General features: G+C 33.4%; 2 protein-coding genes across 3 annotated transcripts in view; one reads left to right on the top strand and one right to left on the bottom strand.

Moving 5' to 3' along the window:
* Positions 1 to 1,581, top strand: part of LOC145686516 (serine/threonine-protein phosphatase 2A regulatory subunit B'' subunit gamma-like) — a 35,673-nt gene extending 34,092 nt beyond the window's left edge. For both annotated transcript variants that reach the window (XM_081759905.1, XM_081759903.1), the window contains one exon: positions 1,376 to 1,581. In XM_081759905.1, coding sequence (XP_081616031.1) covers positions 1,376 to 1,487 — 112 coding nt within the window. In that variant the 3' untranslated portion in view covers positions 1,488 to 1,581. The remainder of the gene's footprint in view (positions 1 to 1,375) is intronic.
* Positions 1,582 to 7,304: 5,723 nt separating this feature from the next.
* LOC145686515 (uncharacterized) overlaps positions 7,305 to 24,884 on the bottom strand; it is a 170,127-nt gene continuing 152,547 nt past the window's right edge. Inside the window, exons 5-9 of the mRNA XM_081759902.1 lie at positions 24,403 to 24,530; positions 23,190 to 23,389; positions 19,360 to 19,494; positions 14,735 to 14,959; positions 7,305 to 11,396 (exon numbers count right to left, since the gene is read on the bottom strand). Coding sequence (XP_081616028.1) covers positions 11,124 to 11,396; positions 14,735 to 14,959; positions 19,360 to 19,494; positions 23,190 to 23,389; positions 24,403 to 24,530 — 961 coding nt within the window. The 3' untranslated portion in view covers positions 7,305 to 11,123. The remainder of the gene's footprint in view (positions 11,397 to 14,734; positions 14,960 to 19,359; positions 19,495 to 23,189; positions 23,390 to 24,402; positions 24,531 to 24,884) is intronic.

Raw genomic sequence — 24,884 nt, 5'->3', positions numbered from 1 at the left:
GTAAAACTCAAAATTTCATTTCATTTCATATTATTATTATTATTATTATTATTATTATTATTATTATTATTATTATTATTATTATTATTATTATTATTATATTTTTAAAGAGATGAGGGAATGAAATGTCCTTGATACCAAAGACATCTCATGACTATAATAATTATTCTTGGATGAGTCAGCTCATTTCTTTTACTTAAAAACTAGTTATACAAAGAAGTGACTACAGATATGAAAACTGTAAGTAGTTAAAACCGTTGCTTGTTATTTTGGTCAAATACGTGATTGTTAATGCTGTTGGAATGAAACTCTGAAGGTTAAAAATTGAAAGAAAAAATTAAAATGTGGAAAGAATTCATAGCAAGGTAGCTATTTTCACAAACCTACACTATTTAAATCATCCTGTTCTTGAGCGTTAAAATCCAAGTGTCAAATAATATTACTGCTAGCAATGAATAATATGGCTTGGTCCTATCATTCGGGAAGTAGATAGATTTATATAGTATGTATTTTAGGAGATTTCCACCTTTCCATGAATTCTTTCTTCCTTTTAACTTTGAGTTACGAAATCCTGAGGAAGTGGATTTGAAACACATGAAAGAATTCACAAGTAAAAAGGGAAGCTGTAGTACGGTAAGCTATTCCTTGTAAACTATAAAAGTATCTGTACTTCCCATTCGTTTTAAAACAGGAAGATTGGAACGTATATATAACTTATCCTTAGAAAATATTAATAAAATTAAAGTTTCATTCACACTAACAACAACTTAGAAAGGTCAGTTATGGAATTGTTTCTTATTAAAATCGAGAATCCAGAACGAAAATTTGAGGCAAAACGTAGACAACAATTGTAGATTTATAGTTATGTTTCTTTAGAATTGGTAGCTTTTATGCTGGTTAATACGGTTGTCCTGGAATCCTGGAAAGACACCAGTTTATTTTTGACTAGGTCTCGTCTAAAGTAGTCTTCTCGAGAGACTGTCAATGTCCGTTCTCCCTGTAGGTTTTTTTTTTTTTTCTTCCTTCTTTCCATTCGTGTCTGTGTCTGCGGATGAACCATGTATAGATTCAAAGCGTTTTGTGTTTTATATTGAAAACTTGAATTGTAAAGAAAACTTTATGGTTGATTTCGAGTTGTCATTCGCACGTAATGTACAGAATATTGCTTATTTTGTATTTCTCCTACGGTTATGTATTATACCTTAATATAGACGAGTTTCCGCGAGGAATCTAATCCGGGACTAAAGGTGAGCGTATATAAAATTTTAATACTAATGAATACTAATGTTACAATGAATATGATTTTATTGTATATTATTTATTCAGTTGAAAGAATGTCCAGATCTACTTTTTATTTTCTATCTTTTTTCTGTAGTGGGCAGGGAGATACAATGGTAAGCATCCTAATAGATCTGAACGGGTTCTGGACATACGAAAATAGAGAAGCTATGGCAGCTGAAACCAACGAAGAACCTGCTGAAGTATGAGTACATCAAGTGAGGTCTCATCATAAGCTTTATTTTAATCTTTTGTATTTTTTTTTTTATTGTTTTTTACAACTTAATAAATATTTTTGTATAATATTGTTTTTGATTGACGGTTTACACTTGTAACTTAATTTGTGATGCTACAATTCACGAAGGCGACTTGAGCTAAGTTACTCATAATTAGCACTAGGTTTCCAACTTCGTTATTTCTGGCTTTCTAAAATAGAGTTAATAGCACTTTTAATGCAGATAGTCCCCAAAATATCTCATGATGTCGTACGAGCAGGAAAATTGCTTGTACTCAGTAGGAACCAAACCCAAGGTCAAGTGGGCCAAAGGCATCTACATAAACCATCGCCTTGATAGGAGCACAAATTGGACTGCAGTATTTAACAACGTATGGGAGACACATCACATGCCTCTAGTACAGTCTTAAGGATAAAAAGTATCATTGCAATAGGTTACCAAATTGTTGATCATTGATCTGCAATCACCCTGGCAAAACTTATTTGTACTTCAGATGGATTTTAAAGGTTACTATGAAGTCATTCCTCCGAAAATCGCACAATAATAGTTGCACGACCATTTTTGAAAATCGATAATTTGTACATGTATTGGTACATGTTTCGTAATCACAGTGATATGATTAGAAATATCGGATTTGATTCCGTATACCTACGGAGGCCATATTTCAAATATGGCATGTGGCAAATCATGAGAAAAATCCGAAATAAAATATCCCAAAAATGAAAATGGGTATAAGTATGAGACGCCATTGGAAAGGTTATAAAGTGACATTTAATGCACTGCTAAAAACTTTACAAAGTGATAAGTGAGCATCAGCCAAATTACCATTTTGAAGTCTCGAAAATTATGGAAAGGAGTTGAGCCAGAAATGTTCTATATGGACTTCGCATTTGTCTCTACACAATGTACAGATGGATGAAATAGGAAATCGTAGAAATAAATAAATGATCGCTTTTATAAGACGTCAAAAATGGCCGCAAGCAGAATTTTGCCAATGTTTGCATTTGAATATCTCTGGTGGCGGAAGTGCGAAAATTCTGAAACTTAGCTAAATGACCTTTAGTTCATAATGTAATTATGGTAAGAAAAAAGTTTTAGAGTTGGCCAGTATACTCGTTGGAAAATTACGTATAGAATGATGTTCATAGCATGTATTGCTATCAGCTATAACGCGTACAATACGTGAAAATGGAACTAAATATAACTAGAACTGTAAAATACCATGTTACCAATAAAGCATGAACAAAAACATGTCCTAAAAAATACATGTGATAATCTAATAACGATGTATTTCCAACAGAGAAATTTCGTTGCACAATTTTTCTGTAATACGATGGCTTCCTCCTGTGGGTGTTGTCTGTTCCAAGGAAGTAAGTGTTCGCAAAACATGTGACAAATTTGTCCAGGATGCATCAGTTGACTTCGCAAATAATGTTCTTATATCCGCTGGTTTAAAGAACCGAATATACAAATCATTAAACTCCAGATTGACATCTTCAACCACTGCCATACATCACTGGTGATCAGAAACGCACACAACGAAGTCCTGGATGTGAAAATCAGAACTGTAGAATCCCGTAGGCATTGATGTTATCTTGTACATCTTAATATTCACTTGAATTTGATGTTCTATAACATCGCAGTGTACTTGTGCGAAACTGTACAAATCTATGTTTTGACCTAATGTGAGGTACGGGTTTGCATTTGGCAAACATTTCAAGAATAGGTGCATTAGCTTGTACAGCTTCCGTGGACACAAATATGTAGTCTTTTTTTTTTTTTTTTTTTTTTTTTTTTTTTTTTTTTTTTTTTTTTTTTTAATCATACAAATCTTGAGCGGTTATGGTCTGATTTTGTGTGCTCTTTGAAGACTAGCTCTTAACATTTCTCGTTTGAGTTAACCACCTACACACTTCCATGGGCCTTTGCCGTAAGCAGGAAAAAAAAGAGAAAAAAAAAACTCAATAGAGATCAAAATCAGATTCGTAATGTCAAAGGTTTAGTGGATTCTTTTTGGATTTGTACTAAGTAGCTGCCCCATCACTGAAATAAATCAGTTTTTATCCGATGACAAAACCTTCTTCAGATGGTTTGAGTTGTAATCTGAAATGTATACCGAGCAATAATGTCGTGTTGTGAATGATAAGTTATAATACACAAAAGAATGTAAAATGGCTTGAAAATGTACCCAATGATAACTTTGTATCTCATCTTGAATTACAAACGTTTAATTTTCTCCAAAATTAGCCAATACTATGCTGTCAGTATATCGAGGTGGCTTTACATACGCAGATTGAGCTTTTGATATGTCGTGATGCTATTTGAGAGCTAACACTTTATGTATGACATTTTCAATGAATTCACTGGAACTCAAAACAGTGTTTACCTGTCTGTACTCACCTGCTGTTTAACTGACAGTTTTTTTTTTTTTTTTTTTTTTTTCTTTCTTCATCCCAGTATCATGCATATCATCAATAATTTGTATGCCAGGGCAGCTAGAACACATCCATCATACATTCGTGCCTACGTTATCACATGCCATCAGTTGTAACAAGTTTTGGAAGTCATCATCTAGATGTGCTCCTTCTAACATAAGCTTGACATTTTGATGGAAACACAAACTGTATAGGTACCTACGACCCAGCAAGGACACACCATTTAGGCCTCCTATTGTATCGTTGGGCACATAGTTTTGAAATGAATGTGCAGCTCTTTGAAGTACACAAAATCAGTCGTTTTTGTCTGCTTTCCTTCACTCCATTCACTTACACTGAAATGCAGTCCTTTTTCCTAGAAAAAATTCTGCTATTCTCATCGAGCTTATAGAAGTCTTCAACGACCGTTATTACTTCCGTACTTAACTGCTTCGTACTTACTTTCGTTCTTTCTTCCTAAGGTCTGTAAGAACGCCATGTTTCTTGGGTAGTTCCCTACTGATGCTCAGGGAACACGGTGGGTCAATGATAGAGCCCTTACCTCTGGTGCATGGGGTCCTTGGTTTGATCCCCGGCCAAGTAAGTTTGTGATGGACAACATCGTATCTGTGGGTTTCCTCGGATACTCCCGGTTCCTCCTACATTCTCATTCCACCATTTCTTCCATCATAATTCACTTCCCTTTATCATCGTCTCCCTTAGCCTAAAAGGCATAAACGTGTGATGTTAAACTGAAAGATTTCATTTCGATTTTCTATTGATTCGTACAAAATATTTCGACACTTGCAGTTCCTCGCAAACTTTAGACTTTGGCCAACTTTCCGTCATTAAATTAAGAATTTTAAGTTTTCCTCCATTGGTAGCACGCGCACACTTAATCTTCAGTTTTTCAATAAGGATATCATAGTCTTTGCACAAAGGATTAGCACAATTCTGTCTTCCATCTTCGATCACATCTTCTGAAAACGATTGTTCCAACTTTCTTTGCAATGTTTGTTATTGTCTTAGTTTTTTTTTTTTTTTTTTTTTTATTATTATTATTATTATTATTACGTAGTGCATCCTTCTGTTTTTCAGACTGTCCTTTTAGTTTTGAATGGTTGATCAATCTAATATACAATATATCTCATGTACTTCTTTTAAGTTAGATTCTGCAGATACATACTCTTGATCATTTCCTAGTTTCATGTTATCTGCATCTGCACAAATATTGCTTTGTAGCACGACCAGAACTTGCCAAGAATAAGTTCCATTGGTTGATTTTTCTTTTTCGGATGGTCACGTGTTATTTCTACATAGTTCCCCCCACCCCCCACCCCATTTGACAAGAAATCAAATTTTGGCATTGTGAGTTTTGAGAGCAAAGTTACTCTAATGTAGCCATCTCTGTTTTCTTGTCCGCACACTTTTCCTGCACACTCTGTTACAAGTTCGACACATCTTTCAACTTCCTGAATATGCATGGAAAATTTAAGGAGTCAAACTCATGAGCAGAATTGCCATGCATAACTGATAAGATAGTTTCTGTTGTCAAGGAGGGGGTGACAGCTTACATTTTCTCCAATCTATCAGCTCACTGCAGTCCGAAGCATTAAAATTTATATAAGGTGCCATAAAAGTTCTAACAGATTTCCCCTTCGGATCTTGGTTTCTTGCCGCTAGCACTCTCCTGTAACCCAACTCTCGTACGTGTTGTCTCTCATCCACTGTCATAGCTATCAATATGTTCTCTGGCTGACAGAAGAACGTGTTTCTCTCAATCACAGGAACAATGATTTTTTAATGTTGTTTGGCAAATGTCGAATTGTTTGAACTATGTTTAGGTCCATATTGCACTGATTGATATCTTTTTATGTCGAACCAGACAGGAGCATGTCTTTATAATGTAGTTTACAAGCACTTTGAGTTCGTTTGTAGGATTTGTTTGAGAAACGTACAACCGTAAGACCCAGTTTGCACGTGTCAGCCATCGGAAGTAACTGAGAAGTCGAGGATCTCTCATAGCCTCATCTGGAGCACACTACCGTGTCTGAATTGCTCTGTTTGAACTTTTATGGCACCTTACATCAATTTTAATGCCTCGGACTACAGTGAGAAACTATCTTATTAGTTATGCATGGCAAATCTGCTAATAAGCTTGACTCCTTAAATTTTCCATGCATATTCAGGAAGTTGAAAGATATGTCGAACTTGTAACAGAGTCTGCAGGAAAAGTGTGCGGACAAGAAAACAGAGATGGCTACATTAGAATAACTTTGCTCTCAAAACTCATAATGAAAAAATTTGATTTAAAAAAAATCTGAACTTAAGACATCTTTGACTAAATCAACATAATTTAGCACATCCTAATTGATAGGATAGTTGGATATAGGGTGTGGGTGAAACTCGAATTACAGCCACCTCCTCGTGGTGAGTTCTGGACCATTTCAAGGGGGGAAAACGTTGAGAAATGGACTTTTTTTTTTTTTTTTTTTTTTTTTTTGCGTAAAGGTAAATTTTGATGATTTTTGTCATTTTTTTTAAACTTCAGGTCGTTTGCGCGAACTGAAGATCCAAAGTATGATTATTTTCGTTATTTTTCTGTTGATTAGCATGCGAATACACAGCTTTTAAGCCCTATTAGAATTCGATACTCGAAAATTTGATTTTTTCGCCTCACCCTAAATACCTAGCAACATTGATGCCATCGGAAAGTCTGTGAAAAGAAGTTGCTACGATTGGACATGTCTACACTGGATATTTCAATACCAGGCGTTAGCCAACATTGGTTGTGATGTCATGGAATTTCTTTAGGTAGGTACATCACGAAATCGTCACGTAAATCGGAAACAACATCTGTATATATGTGTGTGAAGAGAATGGAGAAACAAAATTAACACAATAGGTACTTACGAACAAATGTCATATATATAACAATATTGAGAGTAAATGTTTTGCTGAAATTGGTCACCTTCCTGTAGCTTTTTTTTTTTTTTTTTTTTTTTTTTTTTCAGTTGAGAGAAGAATTAATATTTAGGGTTGCAAAGTTCATAATTTAATTTGTAGTAGAATATTTTCGATACCTAATTGAGAGAATACTTCAGATAATTTTGGGTTGGTGCACACAAATCACTGCCACCCTGACGATTGAGAGTTACTTAGCTGCTTTACGTAATTTCAAATATCGACTGGTCCACGATCAGTTTCTGCGAAATATTTTCTGTTTGAAGTAAAGGAAACTATCTATAGCTGCCAAATATTTTCTTAGGTAGTTTTGGCGAAATAACTTCTTTAAGATGGGTGGGATGTTTGACCCTAGTATGTAAACAAATCATGCTGTTACGATCCACATGGGAAAGAAGAATAAAACTTTTTTTCTTACAAAAAGAAATAACATTTATATTTAAGCATCAATCATATTCGTACATTCTTTTATAAATAGCACCGCATGTGTCATCTTTACAGTTTGTGTTATAATTAATTTGACCAGTCATTTCAGTACATTAATAAGATAAAGCAATAAAGCTTATAAACAGAATAGAATATAAAAACTATTGAGAAATATAACTATTAATACTTCTTATAGGTACTGACAATTTATAAAGAAATACTATTATACAAGATTTGTTTTATATACATTATGATCATATGTCATTGAACCAGTTTTTCTTCTTTCTAGTACTGTTGCTAAAGCTAATTCTTTAGAGCCATTATTATTATTATTGCTACTGTAACAGACATCATGATACACTTTTTAATGAATATTCTAACTTCTGCGTTTTTTTTTTTTTTTTTTTTTTTTTTCTATAATGAAAACATCAGATCTGCAGAATAATACATTTGTATATTAAGTTCAAGTTTCACATTTATGGATCTAGTACGAATTCTTATTTATTATATACATAGTAGTTAAGACACTTTTCAAACTTACTCAATTCTAGGAATGACATGATACTCTTCTGAAGCAATAGATACAGAAATTGAAATAGCCATAGCAGTGGCGGCCTCTGAAATGTCCTCAGTCGTGGAGGATTCCGATTCCTGCGTTGTTGAATTTTGAATTGGAGAAAATTAGGTGGGTGGAATGAAGATCAATCAGGAAATGTTAGAAATAGCAGAATGTTAAAATATGGTCGAGGAAGAATTATTCCGAGGGTTCCAGCTAAAAGGTACGATGAGAGAAAAGCTAGGGAGGGAAAACTGACGTTTACAGCTGGACGGTATTAAAACAGATAATTCCTAGGTGAAGGAAAAGAGATCCATGGATATGGGTAATGTTGGTTAGGAAGCTTCTCAGTTTGCACCGGTCTCATGTTAGTGACTACCAGTGACGACAAACTGGATATGAAGACTATTTAAGGAGATTAATTACAACAGAAATACTATATTTGCTGGAGTATAAGATGCACTCCATTTTCTGTACTTTAAGAATAACAATACATTCACTGCATGTTATACAGATTTATTTATTTATTTTTGAAATTATGAAGTGATATTTTAGCAAGAAATATATGAGGAGTTACCAATGCTTAATATAGAATTGTACGTGCGTCTGAGAATATCTAGAGCGTATGCGCGTCCAGAAGAAAGCATACATACTTTGGAATATTAATTAAAAGCGATTGTATCCAAATTGCATTTACCGAGTCACTAAACTGTACGTAATTGGAATGATGATATACACAGTAAGAAAGCAGAACAACACAGATTCGGGCTAATTTATTTAAATAACCAAAATCTCAACATCAGATAATCTCATATTTTAAGTTATTCTGGAAGAAAAAAGTGTCTTTTACGCCAGCAAATGCGATATTTTGTAACTTTTGTAAGAAGTTTAAAATTTACAAAATTTTAACAATTTAACAGAAAAGTCATGACAAATCAATAATCAAACTGTAAGAAGAGGCATATATACGATAATTCTACACTTAATCCTGGATTTTATTAACAATCTTATCAATCGATTCAAAAATATTCTATTATTTGTAAAGAGTTACTTGAAGAAAAGAAAAAATAAAATAAAATGGAACGTTGGCTTTAGAAATATAAAGAAATTCCATTTGTCTTGGGCTTCTGAGTCAAATCCAACACAGTGCAGAAGTCCGCGAAAATGATTTTTATATTTATGGATATAAAGAGTTCGTATATAATGGATACCTGATCAAATTAAACATGATAAGAAGTTAAAATATAAAAATTAAAAACTTGCTTTATAAGTATTTTGATCGAGATATTATATGGCCTTTAGTAAAAGTATCAAAATTTAATTTAAAGATTTTCCCCTGTATATATTGATGAGAGAACTGGAAACAGTGTCGTCGGAAGGAAGCAACCAACTGATAAAAACGGCGTGTAATGTAATTAATATATTCCACCATAAAATATGTTTGACGTAAGAAAATGTTTACTGTTTTATGCAATAACCTGTAAGGTATGTACTCTGATGACATGTAAACTACTTCATTTTCTGTTTTAATACAACACAAATAGGAGAAAAGGCTTCTCAAGAGGATCTTACGAAGAATAGTTACGCGAAACCTAAAACTAAAGCTCCTTTTTTGTTCCGAGTTTCTATGCTATAGCAAACTGGAACAGAATGGTTGAACTAATAGGCAGTGGTATTTGAAAAAAAACAAGCAAACAAAACATTTTGTTTATATTGTATCCTGTATATAATATAAAATGACTAAGATACAATATAAATGGCTGCAATAGCATTAAACGTAAATTTAATACTTACAATTACCGATAATGTCATAGCCGTGTTACATTTATTACTATTGCATTAACATCTTTACAAGAAAAAAACATACATTGAAATATATAAAAATATCTACATTACAATTTGTTCCATAATAAAGGAATGGCTGTATTCAATATATATCTTTCTACACTCTCCCATAACTACTATAATACGCCATATCTCATTTCTTCTTCAAAAACTTAACTACCATTATGTTCTTATGTAACTCAGCACAAAAACACCACAACACTAAACGCACTCAATATAATGACCTTTTCATAAACATACACACATATATCACAACAATAATTAAGCACCATAAGACATGAACTTATAATGAAGTCAAGGATTGTTTATCTTGATATTAGGTCTAACTCAACTTTTAAAGGAACATACAATTAGTTTCTTACTGATTTCACATAATTTGACCTATTACGTAATTCAAAGAATATGAATACATTTAGAGCACCCTAGCAAATGTATTGACTGTAAGGTTGCCTAATCGTTGAGTTGGAAAGTCATACTCTCAATTATCCGAGATCACTAGAACTGACGTTACCTCGGATAATACAGATGTGAATTGCATTTTGAGGTAATCTAAAACATGTTTTGACATGAAAATCATCATCTTCGCCGAGATTAAAGAAACTCCGGCAGGATCGCAGCAAAAGGAAAGCTACGCTAAATATTTTCGGAATTCAGTCTTGAGAGCACAAGAATAATAAAGAAAGAGCTCTATTGGGGTATATTACGTCTGCGGGAGTTCACTGATCGCAAAGGATCCAAGATACGGCAAAAGTAGACAACAGTACCTTCTTCCTGTCAATTCGCCTGCTCATTGGTCCCTACTCGTTACAATTTTTTGCTGGACATGAAACATCTGTGCTTCAATATCCCACCTTTCCACCTGACTTATCCTTCTGCGATTTTTACCTCTTACCCTAGATAAAGCATCTGAAGGATTTTTTCAGGGGGAAGCATGTGAAAATAGCATTGCAGGAAGTATTACGGGAGGTTACAAAAGATGGCTTCCAACGGCTTTACCAACGCTGGCAAAAAGCTTATAGTCGCTTAAGGAGATTACTTTGAAGATTGTTGTGTGGTGTTTTGAAGAAATCCCAGTAAGGAGCTATACTAAAAATATCGTATTATATTGGGACTAATGCGGTGATTCCAATAAACATTTGCACTCTAAATGTTATATACTACATGCAATATTTTGAACTGATTAAGGTTTACATTAAATATATTGAAAGACGCTTACAGCCTCAAAAAAGGATAGGAGATCCTTCTAATAATAAGGCGTGTTTATCCTATGTAGAGCACTGCAACGAGGAATAAACCACAAAGTGTCCTAAAATCAATCTATGGCAGTTATTCTCATGTTTGTCGAGATTGTTAAGTTTATTTTAATAACAATTTACACTACAATTTCAAAAGAATACTGTTTATTCAACTATTTGTTCTAATTATTCTTTGCATCCAGCGCACATAATTGGTGACTTTCGTGTAGATTCCGTATTTGCCTCGCTTACCACAACCTTCACCAAAACTAGTAATTCCAAAAATGGTCCATTTAGAATTTAGTTGGCACAAAAGAGGTCCACCGGAATCTCCTGCACAAGAATCAACTCTTCCTCTCTTATATCCGGCACAAAACATATTATCTGTGATATAATAATCCAGGTACACTTCTCGACACTCGTCATTATCCACAATAGGAACCTAAGAAAGAAATTAATTTTTATTTTAAAAAAAGCAATGATTCCGAAAGAAGTAAAACAAGAACCGTTACCAATTCTATTCAGTCTCTGTATTAAAGAAGCAATAAAACATAAGAACACCCACAGCGCCAGTGATGCCAACCTGAAATATTATAAAATGTCATCTAGAGAGGCAGAAATTCCCATTTTACTCTTGAATTTCCCTCGTTACCAATACAAAATTTAAATTTAAAAATATATATATATATATAAAATGAAACTATTGTATGTCACACTTTTCCTTCCATATATAAGTAAAGTGCCAGTAAACTTAGATCTTCTACGTTTATCAAGTGGTTGATAAATAAAGCCTGTGACAAACATCTTGGCATTTCAGCTAAACACATAAAACGCAAGATCTCACGCGACGTTGCCGAGTGTGAAAGGCATGTGGCTATGGCTAAGCAGACGAATTACAGCGCGATCAGGTGGTAGGGAATAGACGTAGATGTGTACAAAATAAGCGTGGCAATACCGCTGAGCTTTTATTTGCTAGCAGGACTTAAAGGGAACTTGGAGCGCCGCCTTCAAATGCCAAGATGTTTGTCACGCCGTTTAACTACTTTTCTTCATTGACAGAAACAGTTAAAAATATTCACAAAAACAAGTGCATTTTGATTTTGCGGCAGGAGTTAATATTTACATAATTCCTTTGTGTCATCATATAATGAACGTAAAGAAACTAGAAGAAATTTATCTCCAGTCGTTTTGTGTAGAACATATTCAGAGCAGGTTGTTTCTCATTTTTCATTATACTTTTTTGCTGTTAACTATACTCTTTGCATTTTTAAAAGAAAAATACAAGAAGACAATTTACGTTTCTTGAAGATTTTTTTTTTTTTTCAGAACAAGTTACTTCTGCACTAACATGGATATTTCGGTAATAAAATTTGACAATTAGCATGGATTTCAGGATTATTAAAGAGTCATTGGTCTAATTCACTCAAAGAATTTTGTTGCTTTGAATGAAAAATCCCATATTTGCAGTCAATTGCGACAAAATTCCCTCTATCCCTTTCCGAGAAATTAATGTCAAAAAATCCCACAAAATGGGATTTTTTTCACTGGTAGGCATCACTGCCACAGCCTAGGAGTAACAGTTCACGGACAAAATACTCACGCTTAGGTTTACAGACGATATTGGGTTGCTAGTTGTAGTGAGAAAAGTTAGAAGCAGGTGAATGGAATGTAGGAGATACTTAGCAGCAAATTCAACGTGAAGATGACCAAGAAGAAAACAAGTTATGAAATACGCAAGGTAAAGCTGGTAGAAGAGATATAGTAGCTCTGTTACGTAGTGAGTAAAATAATAAATGATAGTATGTGCAAACAAGACGTAAAATCCAGAATAGCTTAGGCGAAGAGGGCGTTTGAACAAAAACGAAAGCTTCTGACTGGAAATATCTACATAAAATTGAATAAAAGGTTGATGAAAGCATGTATATGAAGTATGGCGCTATATGGATGTGAAGCATGAGCTCTATCGGAGAAGAACGGAGAATGGAAACCTTTAAAACGTAGTGCTACAGAATAATGTTAAAAATTCGATGGATAAAACAGCATCAAATGTAAAAGTTACGGAAATAATGGGAAAAAAAGGAACATGCTAAAGATAGTGTCAAAAAGAAGAAGATTGAACACAAGATTTCGCGCTATTAGCTATGGAGGGACTGGAAGAAGGAAAAATACTCAGAGGAAGTTCGCAATGAATAAATATATAAATTTGCATGAAAAACTTCAGTTATTCTTTATATCTTACGATGAAAGGTATCACTATACAAGAACAAATATTAAAAGGAAAGATTTTCTGTACTTATTAAATAATCTCATAATACTTTACTTGTTCTAAATAATAAATTGACATACGATTACATATTTTATTTATAATATAAAAAGTAAATATAAAAATCTTGAAATTATTCATTGTGGTATCATACTAGAAGATTATTTGGAAAGATTTTAAATTTGTCCCCAAAGATATATAATTTATTTTAAGTATATTGGTATTAAAGTATTTATTTAACTGCGTAACTTTGATTAGACTTTCAAAATTAATAACACAGAATAACATAATTAAACATACTTTATTTTAATAATATTTTGGGTTTCCTTGGAAGCGGCTCATACTAAACTTAATTATGTTCAATTATTTACATAAGTCCTATAGATAATGGTCTTTAGATTATATACGTACGTCTGTAAATAATGGAAATCATAATCAAAGCTACGTATATGCAATATACTATAAAACAAAGTGATACATCCTGGAGGAAAATTTAATGTTTTCAGTTAATCGCCTTCTGATATGTTCTCACATTAAATAATTTCAAAATTAAAGTATTTACTTCTCTATAATATAAATAAAATATACATTTTTGATAATTTTTCAGTTGATTTATTGGGTACAAATGGGGACGTAGACAGAAAGACTATTTTCCAAAAATGTTTTCTATTCATGTATTATGAGATTCTTTATGAGGTAAATAATATGACTTTCAGCTTCGAAGGGGAAATGCCCGAAGAAAGAAGATATTCAGCACAATATTAAGTTTTTGTCCCTTATATAAACTCAACTTTTATCAGTGATATCTCTTGAAATCTATTTCATAATGAACCTTGTTATTTATATCAAAACAATGAGTTATCAATACGACCCACATTAATTAAACACACCTAATAATGTTGCATATTAAACATATAAAGTTGTAAAATAAGCCAATTGTTTAAATAAATATATTGTTGTTTTATATTTGAATACGAAACAATCAAATATAATTATAGTTTACATTAAAATTTAACAATGAAATATTGTTAAAACCGACGGCCTCATTCAAATTTGTAACATTCAAAGTTAATTAAAATTAGAAATTAGACAACAATAAGATCCCACTTTGCATTAAGTCCGCTGGCAAAACTACAAAATATTACATTCCTTGAACAGTGCACAATTTACATTTTACAGATTATTAAAATATAATTATTCACTAATACACGTTATTGTGATATATTGTTTAAATTATATTGTTAATCAAGATATTAGATTTATTTGTAACAATACATAGACTTCCATAACAACACACATCAAATGTCAATACTTACAGCATATAGCAGAGGACAAAGGTACTTAATTTGATTCGCTTTACAAGAAAACTAATGTCTTTCTAAACTCAAGGTAAGTACTCTATTTATATTCAAAGAAAAGACATAATCTAGTGCTAGTTTTAGTTTTTTTGAACTACTACATTGTTCGCAAGCTGTTTATATGAATTGAAAGCTGTTACAAATAAAGTAGAGACTTACTTCAGCTTCTCGCAGAACATCTGTTCCAAACACATGAGAACTCTTCTCCTTGCCCCATCCAATGATAACACAAGGCTTCTGAGTTGGTAACATTTGATCCTGTCGAGGAAGACAAGCAATTCCCAAATATCTTCCAGGTTGGACAGGCTCTGGCAGTTTTAAGAGAGCTACGTCGTTGTCTACTGTTTCTGCGTCGTATTTCGGATGCACAAATGATTCTTCAACCTGAAAAAGGTTTTTAAACTTGTGGAACCCTATTATACATTCTATTCAGTCGATATATATATATATATATATATATATATATATATATATATACAGTATATATATCGGGATTATATTATGTGCTAATTTATGTTTTAAAACACAAATATAGCATCAATGATGCTTTCAGAATGACCAAAAATACAAAGGATTTCAAAGATCCCTATTCTGCTATGTAATACTTTAATAAGTAGTAACTTAGAATAGATAAATGTAAGCGAATCTCTTGTATTAAAATAATACAAGAATCAAATGGAAAGTATACAAAAGAGTTTCTTTTTAACAGTTAGTAAAATTATTTCATTACTTGAACACTATCAAGCTAATATGAAATTATCAACATAATTGTTCTTTATAAAATGATTTGTTGGATACTGGCGATTTCTTTTAGAAATTAAATTTTAGTAGGAAACGAAACTAAAGCAAAAATATGTTCTAAAATACACTAGGAACTACAAATCATAGGAATTCACATATGCAGAAAATGCGTTTGAATTTTAACCGTATAAAGCAAGTTAATCCTCAAAATATATTTTGATTGAGAAATAAATTTTCTGAAATTTCTTCACAATATTTACATTATAACAAAAAATGAATATTTTTATTATGGACACTTGTACTACTTATTTGTTTACTTTTACGTATTTTTTTCTTAACTTTTTTTTTATATAATTAATGTGTAATTTTTCAATCAATTTTGTACGAAGCTTTTATAATTGCATCTTACTTTAATGTTCTAGGAGATAAGTAATGTCGGTAGATATGTAATTGACGGGTACTAACCTGGAAGTACCAATACATAAATAGTATTAACTAGAGTCATTATATTTTATGTGTGCAGTTAGCCAACTTGTAAGTCAAATTCACATTTATCTAAATGCATAGATATACCTGTATTTCAGGTAATTCGTAGGTACATACATAAGTTAGGTACTTATGTGTGTGTGTGTAAAAATGTGTTGTATTTCCTACGTTGACACAAGATACGTAAACTCTTTATCTTCTACTAAGTTTGTACGTATTACTTGTTAATTCTACAATGGTATTACGTATAATGAAAAGAAAATTCTACAATGTTATTACGTATAATAAAGAAAGAATTCTACAATGTTATTACATATATTGAAACAAGGATTCTGCAATGTTATTACGTATAGTGAAGAAAAATTCTATAATGTTATTACATATAATGAAAAAAGAATTCTACAATGTTATTACATATAATGAAAAAGAATTCTACAGTGTTATTATATATATTGAAACAAGGATTCTACAATGTTATTACGTATAATGAAGAAAAATTCTACAATGTTATTACGTATACTGAAAAAAGAATTCTACAGTGGTATTGAATATAATGGAAAGAGAATTCTACAATGTTATTACCTATAATGAAGAACTCTACAATGTTATTACGGATAATGAAGAAATAATTCTACAATGTTAATACGTATAATGAAAAAATAATTCTACAATGTTATTACACATAATGAAAAAAAGTTCTACAGTATTATTTGGTTTAATGAAAAAAGAAGACGAAAGATTATAAATATCAATCGATAGATGTCATCAAATTGAACGAAATGTCTTGATTAAAGATAAATCCTCGTGTGTAGTTTCCGAGAAAATTTACAGAAATTGCCATTTATGAAATATAACAAAATTGTCATTAACTTTTGATAATTACGTGATGTTAAGGTGATATCTTAGATGAAAAGTGTCATCAAAATAATCACATGCTAATAATTATATGTTGCTAGGCTAGAGTCTATGAGAACAGAATAAACATAACTAGATACAGAATATGTCGTAAGGACATAAGATATTGTGAATTAAGATTATCAAGAATTACCAAAACAGATAAAAGTAAGCGATTATGAAAAGAGTTTGATGTGAAAAAAAGAAAAATACGAATAAAATAAAGATATAGATAAAGGTATTAAGTATATTTGTGATTCTTTTTAGAATGAGTGTAGGTATATGACTGCGTTTATTATTCCGAACGGCTTTAGATAATAAGGAATAATCGCAATATTTCTCTGTACCCTAAAATATATTTTTAAAGAATCAAAACGTAATTATGTAATCGAAGGATGTTATTGAACTGAGCAAAATTATACATGAGGATAGATTCTATGCGTAGTGAAAATTCATAATACAATCACGTTAAGAGAGAGTGAGAGCATTTTAAAATTAAAATTAAAATATGTATATCGTGAATAATCCTAGTTAAGGTGTCAGAAACGAATTGACAGTAAAATACACAAATGAAACAAATCATAAACAATATAAAGAAGAAATAAAAGACACGTGGCATGAAACTTGTAACTAATTGCCTTCACCTGACAATCTATGAACAAAAATCTACAAGGATAAGTCATAAGTCTTGCAACCATTTCCTCGATTTTATGGTGATAGCACGTCGTGTCTTTAGAAGCAAAGAAGTCAGTCACTGCTATTTCCATCTCCTCATGGTTGGTGAAGCATCGTAGTTTCAGAAAATGTGCCATGGACCGAAATAAGTAGTAATCCGAAGGGTCGAAGTGAAGATCATATGCTGGGTATGGCATCACTTTAATACTATCAAGTTCTTGAGCTTTTTGTTGGCGTTTTTCGAACCGACTGTGGTTTTGCGTTACCCTATTGCATCAGGACGCGCTTTCGGCTTACCAATGCAGGATATCTGTGGCGTAGTATAATATACATCCGTTCTGACTGTTATGAGTAAAGGTCGGCATTGATAGTATGGCAGTTAAGAACGAATTAAAAGTGAGTTACCCCATCGTAGTTCCACCATATATAAAGCATGACTTTATGCTCGAAACGGCCCTGTTTGACGACCGGTTCTGGAAATTTACCCTTGCTTGCTCACTGTTTTTGCAGATTCGGATTTCGGAAAAGCACCCACTTTCCGTCGCATGTGACAATCCGTTTCAGGAAACACACATCACGCTGATTGTGCAGTAGTCGGCACACATTCATTCTCTTCTGTGTCTCAGTTAGTCCCCCCTCATAAGGTACAATGCGGCAGCTCTTAGTTTCCTGAGATCGTGAAGATGATGCACTACAGTGGACTGGAATATGCCAAGTTAGTTTGGCAATCATCATGTTCTGGTAGATGAATTTTTGTCAATGGCGTGTCATATGACCTCAGGTCACCCTGGGGCGACCGGACGTTGGCTGATCTTTGACATGTTTACCAACATGAAGACATCACGCATTTCGAGTACCCAGTACGGCGGCCGGACTAAATCCCATTGAGCATGCATGGAATGCCCTTTGACGATGGATTGCAGCTTTAACAATTCCACCACGGTCAATTGCTGAACTGCGCAGAGTGCTTGTGCAAGTGTGGAGTGCTTTCGCACAGGAGCTGTTTGATGGTCTAATCCGTACAGCCTGATAGCTGTTTGCGGTAACCACACTCTGTATTGAACATTTTCCCCCCACCTCCCCCCAGAAAAACTTGCGTCAACCAAGAGATGGTAAGGGGTACTTATATGACGTAATGTATTCAGTCTGATTTTTCAGTATTGACTGTTATACCAAGCGTTTTTTTTTTTTCATAGGTATCTTGTTTCACGCTTCTGAGCGAGCAGGGACATTTTTGCACCAATTGTTCATTGATGATAGTCATTGTTATCCGCACATTCTCTTTAGTTTTGAACATGAGTGTGCCTAGTCTATTGATTAGAACGCAAACAAACTGACGACACCGAGACACTTATCTTTCATGCTTTTAGCGGTTCGTCGTCGAAATATAGAGATAAGGGAGAAAGAAGAGATATTTTGTTATCTACCGCAGTGTTTCTTCCAGACCTGTTTTTTTGCGGGGGGGCACTGACCCCCCGGAGCTCTGAGAGTGCCCCCCGGAGCAGACCAAAATAAAATGTCTATAATATGATAATAAATAGAATAGTATCAGCAGTGCCCCCCCGGAACATTGTTCCTGAAAGAAACACTGGTCTTCCGCTGTCAGCCGTATTCATATATATTGCTTGTATAAATATAGATGGTTTGAGATAAGATTTCAATACTTTTCAAAACTATGTCTCAAATTTATGTTTAAGGGCCTCTAGGCTAAATATTTCTCAGCACTCTTATCCAAGCCAGATTTGCGCTGCCTTGATAAACACAATATATTACCCATTCAATCACACCAACTATGTGTAACTTTCCTCTGTAGCATTTAGCTACCTATGATAGTGAATTTTACATTACGTCATATATTGAGAATAACTTTCTGAGGTGAGAAATCTAGCATAACTCATCTATCATATTCTACCAAAGTTTTTAGATTCTACGTGAAAATAAAGAAATAGTAGTAATTACCACGATGTAGTAATTTAAAATAAACAAACCCTTAGTTCAAGTTCAGTTCCTTCTTCTTCAGCAAGATCATGCTCACCAACTCGAACGTACAACCTTTTCCGAACGCAATGAGCCGCTGTCAGCACCCAGTGTGGTGCCACGAGGGTGCCTCCACAAAATGCTTCCTGAAAGATAAATCAACAACTGTTAAAACTGTACTAGAATCTAAAGCACTGTAAGTGAATACTTAGCTTTATTAATAAGTGCATTTTCATATACAGTATAATACTTCTGTCTTCAAAGAGAAAATGACATCTGATTATTTTTTAAAAGCAGTTACCGATATCATCCAAAGAATGAAAGAATTGGCTAACTTAAAGACAAAATGGAAAATTATTGCTGAAAACAGCCATTATGTTTTTTTTTTTCTGAATTTACGAATTATATCAATTATAGGATGCACGTCAATTAATTATCTCCAATAGAAAGTTAAATAATTTTTTATTACCTTATTTTGCTAGAACCTGTACCTGGAACACAACACATGCCATTTATTTTTTAACCACACTGTAGTACGTTGTCAATATACTTTATAAAATTTTTAGAACTGTTTTGTACTTTAGATTACTTTAGAAAGCAAATAACGGAAGAGTTAAGGAGCAATGTCCCATTTATATTGTTTATATATATTTATTTATTTATTTTACACAACAAATGATATTTATTTTGTGTTGTGGGCTGAACAGACTGAAGAAAACAATAAGATGAGGCGAAACAGTGGCTAACGAACGTCTATACTTTAAGCAGGACTCGGTTCTGCAATGGAATTTTCTTGTGCTCCGCAGTCCAGTGCCCAAGATGTGAATTTAACGAACTTTGATATGAAGCGAAAAGTTCCAAGTGACGTACAACAGATCTACCTAATACATTAGTTACGCTTATTAAGTACAAATTTAATTTATCTATGATTTTCAATTCACATTTTTGTCCAGTAAACTTGAATTGTATTACTTTCACAATATACTCTTTTAACACCATAATCACAGACACCGGAACTTAGGGGACCAATATTTTTTCTATGCGGGCTTATCCTTTCAATATTTGAGAATTGTTCAGTGTAGTTTTTATTGCAAATCAAGGAAATCGAACAAAATTTGCAGTATGCTGTAATACTTACATTAATTATTATTAGGATTTTTAAAATTATTTTTCTAGAACATAGAGTTATTTATAGTACACTATAGATTTGTATGCAAAATATAAAGTTCCCAAAATTTGGTGTTTAGTATTACATGAAGACCCCATGCTCAAAATTTGGGGGCAGAACCTAAGTTGATTAATTTAAACAATGCTCTGTATTATAATTACTTTTTTTTAAGTGCCACCACCATGCGAGACGCATCATTTTTTTCTTCTTAAAATAATATAGTCATATTTTGGGACTGAACAAACCGTGACCTTCATAATATAAAACCCACTCATGTATTATAAAGGACACGACAGACTCATGACGGACCTTAAATTGTCTTAACGAAACCGTCTAGAATTAGATCTTGATACCCCAGAGAATTTATTTTGCGCTCAACTCATTGGGCAAAAGTTTTGCTTTTTATTAAAAAAAAAATAAATAAATAATCTAACATTGCCCGGTCCTAACCTCTTGTTCAGAACATAATCTGAAAGCATCTTAAAAATGAAAGTATGTATAATCATAAATCATTCGTTATGTACGTCATTCTAGATTTTCCTCTAAATCTGATTTCCGATGTAGGCCTACTATTGTAGCTTAGCTTTTTTTTTTTTTTTTTTTTTTAATTAGGAAGATATTCACCAACTTCGATTTTTCTCAGATGAGCTGATATCACTCGTGTAAAGTATGATATTATTGTTCTAAATGATCTCAAAAACGAGGACCATCCAGAAACACAAAAGACACTTTGTATTTACTTTGCAGTTCTCTGGCACCCCTTGCTGGTAACCTTTTTCATTTGAAGTTTTGTTAAAAAAGTTTCATTTAAAAAAAATAATTAAGCCGCTATGGATCGCTTGGACACAACTGCTAAAGACTTCGGAGACGTTATACGGTTCTAACAGTTTTGAAGATTTAAATAAATTTAAAGATAACGTTGAAATCTAGCCCGCCGAAATTCAATTCAGAGTAAATACGTACAATATTCCATAGCATATTTATTTATTTAATATAGGCTTACTTAACTAATGTCGGTATTATGATTTACTAACAATCTTAGTCGTCTTCAAACATCTTAGAATTTAAATAACATATTTCTGTTAAATTTAGTCAAAAATATGGAGTAGATGTAATGGGGTTCACCAGCACCCCATATGTGTATTAAGAGTTACCAAAATTGTCTGTGTATTGCAGGATTTTAAAAAAATAATACATTGCTCCAGATTTTGAGGCTCAAAAATTTTTGCGTGCAGTTTAGAGTCTTCTAAATAGGTCTGGTGAATATTATCCATGGAAGTTGAGAGACCTACACCTTTTATCAATAATATCTAGTACAGAGGTTTCCATATTAACAAAATGCAAAGAGCAAGGTGCAGCGCAGGCGCAGTGCAGAAACGTGAAAGTTGCATAACTGAGACAGTAGCTACTTTGTGATGTCTGCTAGTGTAGTTGTGTTATATAATTCTAATGACACCGAAAGTAAATCGATCCTGAGAACACCACATCGTAGCAGAGTTCGATGCACACACTACAGTTGTTCCAAAACAGTTAAAGAATGCCTCGAACATAGGTTTGTTATTGGGTACTCCACTGTAAATATCATAGTCCCCGTGGCGTGTATCACCGGTTAATCTACGTGTACTTTCGAAACGAACCCTAGGAATTGAGCGGAATTAAGATATCGCCGGAAAATATACCAAACAGCTTTCAAAGTCCACCCTGTTTTATGTGTCCCGACCAACTATTCATAATGACATACGCAAAATGTTACGATAAGGCGAATTCATGCTCTGATAGCCAGCAATTCTATGCAATAGAAAACCAACGGGATAAAGTTGTACAAGCATCAGCTGACAGAAGAACGGTGGAAGTTTATGGTCATTGTAAACAAGGATGGATATGCCTGACTAATTATGGAAAGATCTGAGCAATTACGTACAGAAGTGTCGGCGCATAAGGACAGAGCATTTTCGCCGTGCGTAAGTTATCCACGGGTTTCATGGTTGTTTCTGGATTTTGTTACAGGGCAAATTAACGCTAAGTCACGTTGGTTACAATGTGGTAGCCTAATCAAATACTCTATATTATAAGGGATATCTGTTGATGGATATTTACAGCAACGAAATTTCTACATTACATGGGCCGGGCACCAATCAGACGGAACTGCATTAGTATAAATTCCCAAATCATCACAACTATTCTACAAGCGAACGGAACGTGGAATCGGGATTCGTGCGGTTCCTCCTACTGACATTCCAGTGAAGAGTTCGCGATCCTAACTATGAACTGCTGTATCTTAGGATTTTCGAAAAACTGCTTTCTTCTCTTAAAGTGCGCATATTTCCCGATCTCTGGGAAGCATGTCAACAGGTTGGAATAAACTCTTATATATCTGCAAAGAAGTCTTCTTCAGTGGGAAGTGCGCTGTCGAGCAATCGTCAAGAGTTCTAGTAGACACATACAACATTACTGGTGGTGGAAGAGTAGACTGTCATAAGTGAGTAAACACGTCAAAGTTGTTTACATGGAAGCCTATCGACATCTGTACAATCAAATCACTGTGGGAGCTATCAATTAATTTACTAGTATTTAGTCAACATTTTACAGCAGAATAAAGAAGAAAGGACTTTGGTTACAGGATATCTATGCTGTTTACGTGTTTGTTTGGTGCTTTACCGGAAAATCCTTTACCTTGAACCTATTAAGTACAGCCACTTGCCAAGGCCAACTTCCCCTGATGGCTTCTCGTCCGCCGATAATTCTCAGCGACCATGCAGGAGTTGTCACATTTGCTACTCCACATTCTTCGAACTCTACGTTTCCATTGATATGAATACTCGGCTTTGACGGGCTCTCGTTTTGGTTGTCCCTCAGAAAAGGGTCTGGATCAGCTACAAAATAAAATAAATAAGTAAAACTTTTTACTTAATAAATAAAAGTAAGTTAATGCATTAATAGATTAATATTCCTTAAGTGCTGTGACTGAAGAAAAGAAAAAGTGTTATCATTTGTCGTTAATTTGTTTATCGTTTTGTTTTTGTGTAATATCTAATTAATGAAACGTAGTTAAAACTTTTTAATTTGGTTACTACTTAGTTTGGCTCCTTTAGCTGGAGATCTGTACAGTCTTATTCAAAAAATCTTGGCTTCCATCTTTCTTTGAAGAGTATTCTGACACATCACAGACTACATAGTACAATTTAACATTAGAGCTTAAAATAAAGAATTGACTAAACTAGCTAATCAAGCTTCTAATTTGTTTCATTTACTCCTGCATTTTAATAAGAGAACAGTGCTTCTCAAAAGGCGCCATTTTTTCTTTTCTTTTTCTAAATCCTAGTAGCCCAGATAGGAAACGGTAGGCTAGACAACATTGGCCCTACATTGTACGAGTTGGTCGGTTTGGCGAGCATTTGCCAACCTAACCCCCTATGAAAGAAGCAAAATTTCTATCGAGAGTGTAGGACCGAATGTTTTGGATAAATGATGGTAAATTGTTGGTTGGGCAATACACATTTGGGCTAACGAACCGAAGATGGAGCGCATGCAAAGAACCAACCGGAAATACAGAGTGAGGATGATTATAAGGAGAATCAAAGATGGAGAGTGAACGTGATTAAAATAGAACAAATCAGAGATGGAGAGGAGAATCAATCGAAGATGAGAGAAGAGGATCCGTGGAGGCCGAGGTCGAGGTAAGGGTGAAACAGATGAGACTAAAACGTACACCTAACCTGTAATAAGGAAACAATACCACTAAAGTTTCATTTAAGTTATATGGTCAAGCTTTCATTTAAGTTATATAATAGTCACTCAATAAAACGTGTGTTTTTGTGCACCTCAATTATTGTTCTTGTTGTTACGCATAACAATAATTATAAAACACTAACCTATGCAAACTAACCTTCGTTCTCTTCCTCTTTTTGGTGTTTTTGTTTCCTTATCATCTTCTCACACAGACTTCCTTTATGATAACAATATGCTTTTTCCTGAATGACATCGTCACCACATAAATGTTTTCGGCGACATCTCCTGCAGAAAGCAAATGAAACGTGTGTTTATCAGTTGTTATTTTATTTAATAAAAATAAACACTCAGGAAAATTTTTACGAGTATTGCTAAATTGTAATCCATTTGAAATTACCTAATGGGATTCCTGACATTTTTTTTTTTTTATTTCGTCATATTTGTATACACAGTTGTACCATACTTAGAGAATTGAAAGCAAGTATTCATTCATTTTTTTTAGATGTACAATTTTTGCTTGAGCGGTCAATGTGTATAGGCGTGTCAGCCTATTTTGCTCTTTTTTTAGAACGTTTGAGGTAAGCGCTGTAGCTCTGTTATTTTTGAAGATACTGATTTTTTAAAAAAATGAAAGAGAAT

This window comes from Thermobia domestica, chromosome 5, assembly GCF_964235325.1.
Source record: "Thermobia domestica chromosome 5, izTheDome1.hap1.1, whole genome shotgun sequence".
Taxonomy (NCBI): Eukaryota; Metazoa; Arthropoda; class Insecta; order Zygentoma; family Lepismatidae; genus Thermobia; species Thermobia domestica.
This window is presented reverse-complemented; position numbering and strand designations above follow the sequence as displayed.